General features: G+C 40.0%; 1 protein-coding gene across 15 annotated transcripts in view; it reads left to right on the top strand.

Moving 5' to 3' along the window:
* The window catches only part of Mbtd1 (mbt domain containing 1), a 73,047-nt gene extending 64,043 nt beyond the window's left edge, over positions 1–9,004 (top strand). For 5 of the 15 annotated variants that reach the window (XM_029566116.1, XM_029566114.1, XM_029566120.1 and 2 more), the window contains exons 17-18: positions 355–546; positions 5,809–9,003. In XM_029566116.1, the coding sequence (XP_029421976.1) occupies positions 355–546; positions 5,809–5,927 (311 nt within the window). In that variant the 3' untranslated portion in view covers positions 5,928–9,003. Of the gene's footprint in view, positions 1–354; positions 547–5,808 lie in introns of all 15 variants that reach the window. The other 10 variants (XM_029566118.1, XM_029566119.1, XM_029566117.1 and 7 more) reach the window with 5 other exon arrangements.
* The last annotated feature ends 3,612 nt before the right edge of the window (positions 9,005–12,616 follow it).

The following is a 12,616-nucleotide window of genomic DNA, read 5'->3' as shown; positions in this document are numbered from 1 at the left end:
TTTTTAAACCAGCAGTTCTTTGCACTCAGTGGTTTTTTTTGGTGGTGGTGGTGGTGGTGGTGGTGGTGGTGGTGGTGTTCATTTTACTTCATTTTGTTTTAAATTTGAGAGCTGAGACCAGGATTATCAGACCCTGAGAGACTGAAAGCAATCTCCCCTCCTTGTACCCCACAACATACATATTCATGTGCTGTACGTACATATACACACATGCTCCTTTCATTGCAGATTACAGCCTTGCAGAGTCAGTTCTCTTTGCAGTGTCCAATGCAACCCAGCCTCCCTAGTAATGCAATGCACTTGCCTTACCACGCACGTAAGTCAAAGCTTACTTGAGTCTGACTTGATGTTTAGAGAGGAAGATGCCAGTTGGGAAGAAGCCTGTCAGTTTGTCGAGCCTGCCCATGACAGGCGGGGTGCGGAGGAGCTTCTCTGGGGATGAAGAGTTAACTCCTCCTCCATATCGAACCCTGCCAGCACAGACAGCCCTGGAGGCCTTCCCACCTCCCAGCACTAGCCGAGAGTTCAGGCCCAGCCTCAAAACAGGTAACTAGTCACTGCAGCACCACAGGTACTACAGAGGGTCAAGTGCTGGGCAGGGTGGTGGGAGAGAAAGCATGGTCTCTGGCGTGACAGGTGCTGACTCATTAAAGTTGTTTTTCTTTTAACTAAAAAATCCATTTTCACTGATCCTTGATAGTCATTCCACTGAGCTGAGTTATTAGGGAAGAAATTTTTGTTGTTGGGAAACATTTGTGAGCTTTAAGTTAGAATGTAGCTATCATTTTCGTTTTTGGAATTATGAGGCAACTTCCAAAATTTCATGCCTTCGTTGAAGTATCTTACATTGTAGACTTCTTTGTGACTTGACCAGAGAGAGAGAGAGAGAGAGAGAGAGAAAGAAAGCATGAAGAACCCATTTTATTAATCAGCCAAAGAAACAAGAATTTATTCATAACATTCCATAGTGGCTCATTCATGAACAATGTATGTTGAGTTCAAGTGATTTTGTTGTTTTGTTAGTAACATTTACCATAATCCTAGCTGAATAACAGATTTGGAAATACGATGCCTTTATAATCTTGATGTTGAATTTGAGTGAAATTTATTTCCATGTTTCTGTATGCATAGTGATTAATTACATAAATGACATTTACTTGGCAGTTAATTGGTTAGGCCATGGTAGTAAAGGAAGACTGCCCAAGGTTTTGGACTTTATAATTGTTAAGACAAAAGCTTACTTTTGTGTGGTAAGCTTTAGATGAGTCCAGATCATATAGCTTCAAAGCCAAAGTGTGGTGGTTGCTCTCAAATTGTTTTAGCTGATCAGCATTTTTTCAGTGTCTTGCAGGTTGAAAACCTATGTTGAACTTAGTACGCAGCTGTTCCCTTCTCCTCTGTTGGCTAGTATGTTTGCACCTGATGTTATCAGCCCTTTTTTTTTCCCATTTAAGATGCGCTCCTTAGCTTTTGCAGCTCTGATAATACATGAGTTCATCTTGAGCTCTTCATCAGGCAGTTTTTCTGATGCTCACTCTGCTATCCTTATGTCAAAAAGAAATTTTCATCTTTCTTTTGAATGATAAATGGATTAGTATTACAAACCCAAAGTTAGATCTGCTGTGGCCAGACATGCTGCACATCTCTAATCCCAGCACTGGGGAGGCAGAGGCAGGCAGAGCTCTGTGATTTCAAGACCTGCCTGGTCTACATAGCAAGTGTCAAGCCATCTGGGGCCATTGGGAGACCCTGTCTCAAAAAGACCAAAAAAAAAAAAAAAAGAAGAAACTATCAGCTCTTATAATTCAACAACCTTTGAAGACTAAAGAACATTCCAGTTCACTGTTAACTTTTTCCTTTTTATACATGCTGAATATGAAAGTCTTTTACCTGATTAAATATGAATCTTGGGCTGGAGAGATGGCTCAGCAGTTAAGAACACTGGCTGTTCTCGCAGAAGACCCAGGTTCGAATCCCAGCACCCACATGGCAGCTAACAACTGTCTAACTCCAGCCCAAAAAATTTTAAAAAAATAATAAATATGAATCTTATTTTTACTATTTTTTAATTTTTATTACTCAGTGCATTTTCTTTAGACTAATTTTGGAAGTATGTGTTATGTTTTGTGAGAGGTTCTGATTCATGTAAAACAGACCTTGACTTCAGAAATAGTAGATGGAAACCACGTGGCCTTTGTGACTTCCTCATTCCTCTGGTGCAAATTTTAAAAAAATAATAAATATGAATCTTATTTTTACTATTTTTTAATTTTTATTACTCAGTGCATTTTCTTTAGACTAATTTTGGAAGTATGTGTTATGTTTTGTGAGAGGTTCTGATTCATGTAAAACAGACCTTGACTTCAGAAATAGTAGATGGAAACCACGTGGCCTTTGTGACTTCCTCATTCCTCTGGTGCCCGTCATGTCTTCTGAGCTGGGGGTATGTCTGTGGGATGTGGTGTGATTTTACTCTGGTTAAATTCTGTAGAACTGTAGAGCTGCCTTCACTTTCTGAAAGCCATGGTTTGATTAGCTGTTTAGAGAGTTTATTATTTACGGGCTTTGCACCTGGGAATATGTTGCTTCCATTGTTTCGCTCCTGAAATGTTTGTGATTAGTGTCAACACAGGCACTCCTTTTAAAAGCAGAGCTGAGAAAGTACATTGGTGTAGAAAGTGACATTGAGCCATAGGAGTTATTGTATTTCATCCATCATTCATTAAGAATAAATCCTAGAAAGGAAAAATGAAACCAGATTGTCTTATCTTAGATTTCATGAAAAGTGAAAGTCTGCATTAAAACATTCCACATCTGAGTGAATGTTTCACCTTTATCTTGAGTGATTTTTTTGTGTATCATTTCCATATTTTAACATAACTCTAATCCAGAAATTGGTTGTTCATACAGGTGCATACAGCATTAGGATGTGCTTTAGAACCACAGCTTATCTTTCTTATATGAAAACACATCCATTTGAATGAAACATGTTTGATCTTGAAGCATGGTAATTCCCATTCATTAGCCATCTATTCATCATATAACAAGATAATCTTTCAATCAACCTTTTATTGTGGGTACTGCACCTTTAATAAAATGTGGGTTTTGTTTGCATGTTTATTTTTGTGGTATTGTTAAAATGTCCCTAACACTTAATTGCATGTTGGTTAGATTTTAAGGATAACTATTATGTATTTGATACTGTCCATTATAATGCATTTTACTAAGAAAAAAAAAGGAACTGGATAGCTGTGTTTGCTTTACCTTTCAACAATTTGTTGTTCATTTTGCTTATTGCTAAACACAGTGTTCACTTTTTATCATTGGGCTATTAAGTTTTTCACCATTGGTACCAAAATTTGAACCAAAGTTAAGGTGAAATAAATTGTCATCTCTCAAAAGATCAATCCTTGCCATGCATGGTGATACACACCTTTAATCCCAGCACTTGGGAAGCAGAGGGATTCAGATCCCTGAGTTCCAAACTAGCCAGGGTTATATAGTAAGACCCTGTCTCAAAAAACAAAACAAAAGATTGATCGTTAAAATTAGTAAATAAGATGTCAGAAGCTTCCGACATGGTGGCGCACACCCGAGTTCAAGGTCAGCCTGGTCTACATAGCAGGTTCTGGGTCAGCCAGGGCTACATAGTGAGACCCAGTCTTTAAAACAGAAAGAAAGAGGGAGAGAGAGAGAGAGAGAGAAATGTCAGAAGCTTGGGGTTGGGTTAGGTTTGGGTTTTGTTTGTTGATCTTGCAATGGAGGATATAGTCCATACTGACCTCAGATCCCTTCTTGCTTCAGCCTCCAGGATTATAAGCATGAGCCAACACACTTGGACTGGGGTGGTTAATGTTTAAGATAGTTTCTCTTTAATCCCAGCACTCAGGAGGCAGAGGCAGGCAGATCTCTGTGAGTTCAATGCCAGCCTGGTCTACATAGTGAGTTCCAGGCCAGTCGGGGCTACAGGGAGACATTGTCTCAACCCCCCCCGCGCCCCAAAAAAAATGGCTGGAGAGATGGTTCAGTGGTTAAGAACACTGGTTGTTCTTGCAGAAGACCCAGGTTTGAATCCCAGAACCCACGTGGAAGCTAACAACTGTCTGTAACTCCAGTCCCAGGGGATCCAACAGCCTCATCTGTCCTCTACGGGCATTGCACGACACGGGTATACTTACCTACGTGCAGACAATACACGCATACACATAAAATAAAAATACTTTTTTTTAAAGTTAAAAAAAAAAATTCTGTGACTAAAATCAGGACCCAGAGACTGTAAGTATAGCCCAGTGATAGAATTCAGTCCCTGGCACCACAAAAAATAATGTGAGGATCACAAATTCCAGGCCAGTCTTGGCAGCCTAGCAAGACTCTGTCTCAGCTTTAAAAAAGAAAGGCTGGAGGGCTCGCCATGGTGCTGCACACCTTTAATCCCAGCACTCAGGAAGCAGAGGCAGGAGGACCTCTGTGTCTGCATAGTGAGTTCTAGGCCAGCTGAGGCTACAAGGAGACCCTGTCTCAAAACTACCCAAAAAAAGGCTAGGGTTATAGCTCAGCAGTAGAGCATCCCATGCCTAGCACCACCAAATAAAGATAAGATGTAAAGCATCTTTGAGCAGCTGGATCATTTGTCTTCACAAGTTTCAGCTCTTTTAATATTATTCCAAAGAGTTAATAACAGTATTACTGCTTTAGAAAAATGTGTAAATACTATCCCTAAATACTCTTTAAGTCATAATTTTCATAAATTAACCTTTTTTGTTTGGTACAAATAGTTCCCAATTTATGTTTGACATGCAGGTCCCCCCCTTTATCCAGAGATGAAATAGATAGTACTAAATTATATACATATATATAGCATGTATTATATTCTGTGTGTTATATTTTTTCCTATGCATACCTATGATGAGGTTAATTTACAAATTAGGTAATCAAGAGATTAAAAACAGCTGAGTGTAGCTGTTCACACCTGTAATCTCAGCACTTGGAAGCTGAGGCAGAAAGCTAGCCTGAGCCACATGAGGCCTTGTCTCAAAGAAGCAAAGTGAAAAGGGACGAGCCATAGGACCCAGGTGCGAAGAGGAGAGGCACAGTTTGTGGCTCTGATTTAGCAGAACTGTATGTAATGAAGAAACTTAGCTAGATCCCAGGAATCCCAGCACTCGGTAGGTGGAAGCAGGAAGATCACAAGTTCAAGGCCATCCAGGGCTGCATAGGAAGACTCTGTCTTGTTCAGTATTGTACTTTAGAAATATGTTAGTTTCTATAAACATTGACATAAAAGTGAATACTTAATTATAAGAAAAATTATATTGCTTTTAGTTGAATTAATGAGTTCTAGGTCCTTGAACATTCTGTTGGGACTCGTCCACTGTGCAGTGTCCAGTGCACACAGCATTGTTCCTTTTCTGAACACTCCTTAATTGGCTGTATACTTTGAAAATTAAAGTTAGGGTTGAGAGGTATAGCCCAGTGGTAGAGTGCTTGCCTAGCATACACAAAGCCCCAATTTCAACCCCCAGAACCACAGAGAAAGGGAAAAAGAGAAAAATTAATGAATGGTATATCTGGGACTTTGTTGTCACTGTTACTTGTTTCACGGTGGTGCTGGGAGTCAAGTCCAGCACCTCACAAATGCTAAGCAAACATTCTACAATTGAGCTCTACACCCCAGCCCTCCAGAGTTTCATCTTACTGGATGTTGAAGAAATGAAGTCTTAACTGTAGAATTGATAGAGATGAAGACAGCAGCAATCTGGACATTGCCGAAGGCTTGGTAACAGCCGTACATTTCTGTCTCTCACGCAGTGACTACGTTGCAGCTGAAGGAGGAGTTGCTGGATGGAGAGGATTATAATTTCCTCCAAGGAGCATCTGATCAAGAAAGCAATGGCTCTGCCAACTTCTACATCAAACAAGAGCCATAAAGTGGCTCAGAAACTGAGGGTGGGAGGGGAAGAATTTTACACAGGACTGATTTATAATTAATCCAGCTGTACAGCAGGCTATTCTACTGGGACATTTTGCTAAACACAGAAAATTTCAGTTCCAGATTTTTCAGGTGGGTGGGGAAACTATTTTGGTGGGGAGGGGGATTTTTCAATTTATAAAGATGGACAATTTTTGTGTTGTATTTGAAGCTTTTGAAAGAATTTTGTAATATTTTCCAAGTTTGGATTTATGTGCATTGTTAACAAGAACTGAAATTATAACTTTTTTGGTAAGATTAAAGTTTCGGTAGCAGGATTGAAGGAAATGATTTAAGAAGGATATAGTTGTAAATGCAAATGAACTGTCATTACAAATGAACCTTCTTGGTACCTGTTGGGAGATTTTTGGATTTTAGAAGTTAGGCCAGTCACATCTCCAGCTTCTTTGCTGCAGAAATATGCAACTGAACCCCTCACAGAGGGCTCATCACCATGTAGATCACGGAAGGGGTCGTTCATTGTGCTCGCTGACATTTTATTGCAGCCCATTTAAATGTTTGTACAGAAATTTTTTCATTCTGCTAAAATTTATTTGGAGTTCTGTATGAAACTGGAAGAACTCTGGATACTTTTTATATGTTCTCTTTTAAGTAAAAAATTACTAAAATTATCAACACTAAAGTGTTAAACTGGAATGGTTGACAAAGATACACAGGATCTCAGTCTCAGAGGGTTGAGGAAAATGCAATATTGTCATAAGTTTATTCTAGTTTCCTTGCTCTAAAGTACACCCCACAAAGGGGATTTTGATCAGCACTCTGCCATTTCCCTCCATCTGAGAGATTACAGCTTGTCATAACCACATCCAAAAACAGATGTTCTATTACCAGGAAAATCAGACTAAAAATTGTTCAAAGCCAAAGTAAGTTTAAGTTTCAGAATCATTCCAGCTCCACTTTTAAGCGTCCTGAATTTGTTTGAAAATTAATTTGAAAGAGAATTTAATTTTCTTAAAATTCCTTATATTTGTAGTATGAATTGTCTTTAATTGTAGTCAGAATTTATTTTATAAATACCTGATTTGGACCATTGAAAACATTCCCTATTTTAAAATTCATATGGCTTCCTTTAAAAATAGGATAAAAGGGTAAATTGGTGAAAGGTTTGCTCTCTGCATTTTCTAACCTACCAAGTTGTGACTGAATGAGAGAGCTCTAGCATTTACCGGTGAGGTTCATAAACTAAACTCTCAGGAATTCATTGCATCTGTTCTAGACATGCTTCTGGGTCTTAGCCTGGCCTCTTCAGAGTGGTAATACTGACCATCTTCTTTGGAAAATAGGCAGGGTTAATGAGAAATTAATCATAATGATTAACCTCTGCAACCCCTCAGCCTTTGGAATCCTTCAAAAAGTCAATGGAAAGCCCCAGGAGACCATTTTAAGTAAGATTTTTGTTCAAATTTTAAATGCATAGAACGTTAAAAACCAGCAATTTATTTTCTGAAATATTGCTCTACTTTTGGGAATAATAGCATTGATAATATGCACAGGTTTACCTCATTCTATGCAAGAGGGGTTAATAACATAAGGTTTTGTAGTAGCTACTGGAAGTAAAATGTGTTTCTTTATAGTGTAAGAATGTACGCAATCGCATGTCACCATTTCTTAATACTCTGGGGGCATCAATGCAGATCACATCAACGAAAGTTGATTCTCGTGTCAAATATATGTGAATTCAGCTGTAAAATTACTGGATATTTATCTTAAACAACTTTGCTGAGAGGGACCTACTGTAAATGTGACAACCTCATGCTTCCCAGATCTTTGACTTTGAAGAATCTTCCCATGAGCGTAAAGCCTAGGAGAGGTCCAAAGCAAAGGTTATAGCAATCTTTATTCTCAGGCTCAGCAGATTAAACCCAGGACTCTGGTTCCACCCAACTGGCGCAAGAAACCTGTCATATGGTGTACTTTTCCCGTCCCTTGGGTGTAGGGGCTCTCTGGGGGAACTGTAAACCAGGAGGGATGGGATTGGGAGCCAGCCAGTCCTGGTAATTAGTTCTGTGAAATGCTCATTTGTAGCCAGGTTTTATAAACTTCCAATTATACAGCAAAACCAGGCTTTGAGTGTTTAGAATTCCCCACCTAATCATAAAGCGTTTCTTATTTTCACCAACAGTGAAGGGTTGGTAAGCACTTGTCAGAGTCTAAGCACAGTCCGAAGCCCTCTTGTTCAGACCCTTCTGCTGCTGACACGGAAGTTAACACAGAGGAGACTTCTGTCTTAGCCATAATTCCAGCTGTACAACTCAGTAGCCCCATTCACTTTCACGGTTCAAGACGTACTGCTGACCTTGGGTTTCTGTTTTTGCTTTCCTCTTAGGATTACCTGGGAACTTTTGGTAGTTTCAACTCTTTAACCTTTTCCTTGCTGTGTATGAGGAAAGCTAAAGCTGTTATCAACTTCTTATTCTACGGATACTAACACGGGTTTTCAGTGTTTGTTTGTTTTTATTATTATTAATTTTGCGTGATGTGAATACCCTCACCCATCAATATTTGTATTATGGTGCTATATATTTGGTAATCCTTTAATATTGGGGAGGGATTTTTAAAATACTGTGATTAAACTGGGTTTCTTCCTTTTATTTTTTTTTTCATATTTTAAATAAAGCCACAGTCATTTATACGAAAGAATCTGTCCCTGAGCAAACCTCTCAAGGACAGAGGTCAAAAGTAAACTACATAAGGTTTTTACATCCTTTCTGTATGTATTTGATATATAGATCAATATCTGTACAAATTTAATGTTTTATTTTCTGGTAACTTGTGATCATTGAGAAAGTATTTGAAACTTTCTCATAAAAATGTATATACTGGCGTGAAAACCTTCAGAGAAATTTATGTTCCTTTCATTTTTACCAAAATGCAGATTTCCAGCATGGATGTGAAAAGCATTAAAATTATAACTTTGTGTACAAGATGAAAATAATTCACTAAATTTGCCCTTTTTTACACAAAATAAAATGTTAAAATTAAGCTGGTTTTGGTCGACCTTTTTTTTTTACATTTATTTATTTGGGGAGGGTGTGTGCCATGGAGCACATTTGAAGACCAGAGGACAACTTGCAGAAGTTAGTTTTTCTTTCCATATATGGATCCCAGGGATAGAACTCAGGTTATCAGCCTCAACAGCAATGTGGAATCCCAGAATGGAACTGATCAAACTTAGTCAGGGTTGCACAGCAAGCACTTTTACCCACTGAGACATCTCACCTGCCCTTGATCATTTCTTTTTAATAATGCTGTAGTATGGGAAAGGGTTTATTAAAAATACTGAGTGTTGGCTGGGTGTGGTGGCACACGCCTTTAATCGCAGCAGGTGGATCTCTGTGTGGTAGAGGCCAGCCTGGTCTGCGTACCAAGTTCCAGGTCAGCCAGGGCTACATGGTAAGAATCTATCTGGAATAAAAAAAAAATTAAAATACCGAGTGCCTTCTATAAGCAGCATTTAGAGGCCACTATCAAAGTTGGGTCAGAGATAGACAGATACCGTCTCAGAAAAAAAAAAAAAAAAGATGGGTCAGGTCTTTCTGCAAGCAATCCTCTATAACAAAATAAAGCAAGTGGCTGCTGTGAGGAGGACTTTCCCACTGTGTAGCAGGGAAGCAGGAGAATATCGGCAGATGTGGACAAGGCCACATTTGAGCTGGGATTTCACAGACAAGTGGGAAAAGGGCCACAGCAGGAGCAAAGGTAAGTAGTTCCAGGGTATCCAATGCCCTCTTCTGGCCTCCACAGGCATTGCATGCACAGGTGCACTTACATGCATGTGGGCTCATACACATAAAAATAAAATTTTAGTAGGAGATTTTGTGTGAGATGCTAGGGATCCAACCCAGGGCCTCAAGTACACTAGACCACTAGACAAGTGTTTTACACTGAGCTGTGCCCCCAGCCCCATGTCAACTTTTTTTCTTTTTTTTTCCTTTTTTTTTTTTTTGAGTTGGGGTCCCGTTATGTAGCCCTGGCTGGCCTGGAACTCAGAAATTGCTTGTCCCACCTGCTTGGAATTAAAGACCTGTACAGCCACATCTGGTCCCACCTCAACATTTTTGACATCAGATATTTGGAGTTGTTTCAAAAAAACACCAAGTAGAACTCCAGTAGACTTCAGCTGGGTATCTTCTTACTCAGGTAAGTTCTAATGAAGCTTTTCCATAGCATGCACACCACATATTTTGATGCCCACTATGGCAAAATGGAGGCAGGGAGGTTAGTTCTGACAACTGTACTTGGATATAGCATCAGACCTCACAAGACTTTCCAACTTTTTGTTTTGTGTTTTATTTTTTATGTGCATGAGTATATTGCCTGCATGTGTGTAAGTACACCCGTATCATGCAGTCGTCAGGAGGTGACAAATGCCCTGGAACTGGAGTTAGTTAGCCACCATGTGGGTTCTGGGACTCAAACCCGGGTTCTCTGCAAGAGCAACCACTGCTCTAAACCCTGAGCCATCTCTCCAGCCCCAAGACTTGTCAACTTTTAAAACTATTAGAAACCCTTGGTTGTGACTTGTAATTCTAACAGCAGCATATCAGGGCTTAATTTTCTAGACAAGCTCATGAAACCTGAGAAACTTCTATATAAAAGAATTATAGTACCGGCTAGTAATTTCAACTACTTAGAAAGCTAAGGCAAGATCAAGAGTTCAAAATCTGTCCGGACTTGAGAGAACTACGGGCCAGATTGAGCAATTTAGTGAGACCCTGTCTCAAAAGGTAAAGAAGGGAAACTCAACATGATGGCACATGCCTTTAATCCCAACACTCAGGAGGCAGGTTCCTGGTCAGATGGGGTCAAAAAAAAAGGGGGGTGAAGAGGGAGCTAGCAAGATGGCTTAGCCAGTAAAAGTGCCTGCCACCAAGCTTGACAACTTGATTTCAATCCCCAGAACCCACATGGAGAGAGCCAAGTCCAAGTCCCTAAGTTGTCCTCTGACTATTGCACATGATGTGATATTCATGTACCCTACACACACACACACACACACACACACACACACTTTTTTATATTTTAATGTGCACTGCCTGCATGTATTTAAGTGTACCCGTATCATGCAATACCCTCGGAGGTCAGAAGAGGGCACTGGATCCCCAGAATTGGAGTTACAGTTGCTAACTGCCATGTGGGTGCTGGGAATTGAACCCAGGTCTTCTGCAAAAGTAGCCAGTGTGCTTAACTGCTGATTCATCTCTCCAGCCCCCAAATAATTTTTTTTAAGAAAAAAGGGCCAGGACATAGAGAAGCCCTGGATTTGATTCCCCAGCATCACAAAGGAGAGTAAAACATATAGAAAGGACTAGCACCTTAGGAATGTCGGTACCCCCAAACCCCATCTTTTTGGGTTCCTGTGGATTTCGTTACCTAGGCATGATTGGTCACATCATTGGCCATTGGTGACAGCTCAACCTTTAGTTCCTCAACTTCCCTACCTGAAGTGTTGGATGAAAATGAAAGTTCCCATGCTCAATTAATCACAAATTGATTTCCTCTAGCAACCAGCACCTCCCCACATCATCTCAGCTTAAAGACCTTTCACCAAAGGGATTCAAAGAGTTTTTAGGAGCTGTATGGCAGAAATGAGCTGATAAATGGACTGGTTATATCACAATGTCACTGTATTTGGGGTAGCAGTGTACCTAGCAAAGTTAATAGTGTTCAGTCTTAACATGGGAGGGAGTTTTCACCAATCTTTGTCTTGAGACAAGGTCTCCGTAACTCCAGGCTGGTCTCAAACTCAAGGCAATCCTTCTGCTCCAGCCTCCCGATATAACTAAATTAACCTCAAAAGCAGAGAATATGAGTCTTTAAACCACTCTCTGCTTCTAGTCCCCACTCCTCGAACAAGAAAAAGCACACTAATCTCTAATTCCATGCTGGTGATGAGCCAAAATTTCCTATTTATATATGAATGAATATATTCATAATTTCACATATATATTATCCAAGGGGGCAGGAGAGATGGCTGTGGCTAACAGTGCATACTACTCTTTCAGAGGTTCTAAGTTTAACTCCCAAAACTCACATTGGATGGCTCTCAACAACCTGTAGCTCCACAGATTTTTACACATTCTGCCCTCCCAAGGGTACACACACATACACATACACATAGTATAAAAAATAAAACATCTCACTGGGCATGGTGGGGCACGCCTTTAATCCCAGCACTTGGGAGGCAGAGGCAGGTGATCTCTGAGTTCCAGGCTAGCCTGGTCTACATACTAAGTTCCAGCTGGGGCTGCAGGGATGCTTCTGTCCTTGTGTGCTAGGCACCACACATTGCTTTTCTATACACTGTTTGATCCAGTGGTATCCTCATTTTACCTTTAGACTCTTCTAAGTCTACTTGACTATTTCAGTGTTACCAAGTTTCCACACACCCTTCTTACAGAAACAAATGTTTCTAGATTAGCTAATTTGGTTTGGGATGTTCAATTCTTTACTAGGTATCCTTAAACAGCCCATGCCACACATAGATTCTCCCCTACTACTTTCCCTCCTTGATCTGTAGCTAGGTTCTGAGAAGGTTCAGAACAAATAGGAATGATGTGTGGATAACGCTAAGGCCAGGGAACTGAGTCACTTCTTTCAGCTCTATCAAAGGATCACAGGACACTG

This window comes from Nannospalax galili, unplaced genomic scaffold, assembly GCF_000622305.1.
Source record: "Nannospalax galili isolate Female #2095 unplaced genomic scaffold, S.galili_v1.0 scaffold95, whole genome shotgun sequence".
In the NCBI taxonomy this organism is placed as follows: domain Eukaryota; kingdom Metazoa; phylum Chordata; class Mammalia; order Rodentia; family Spalacidae; genus Nannospalax; species Nannospalax galili.
Note: the sequence above shows the minus strand (reverse complement) of the source record. Positions and strands in the feature narration are given on the sequence as shown.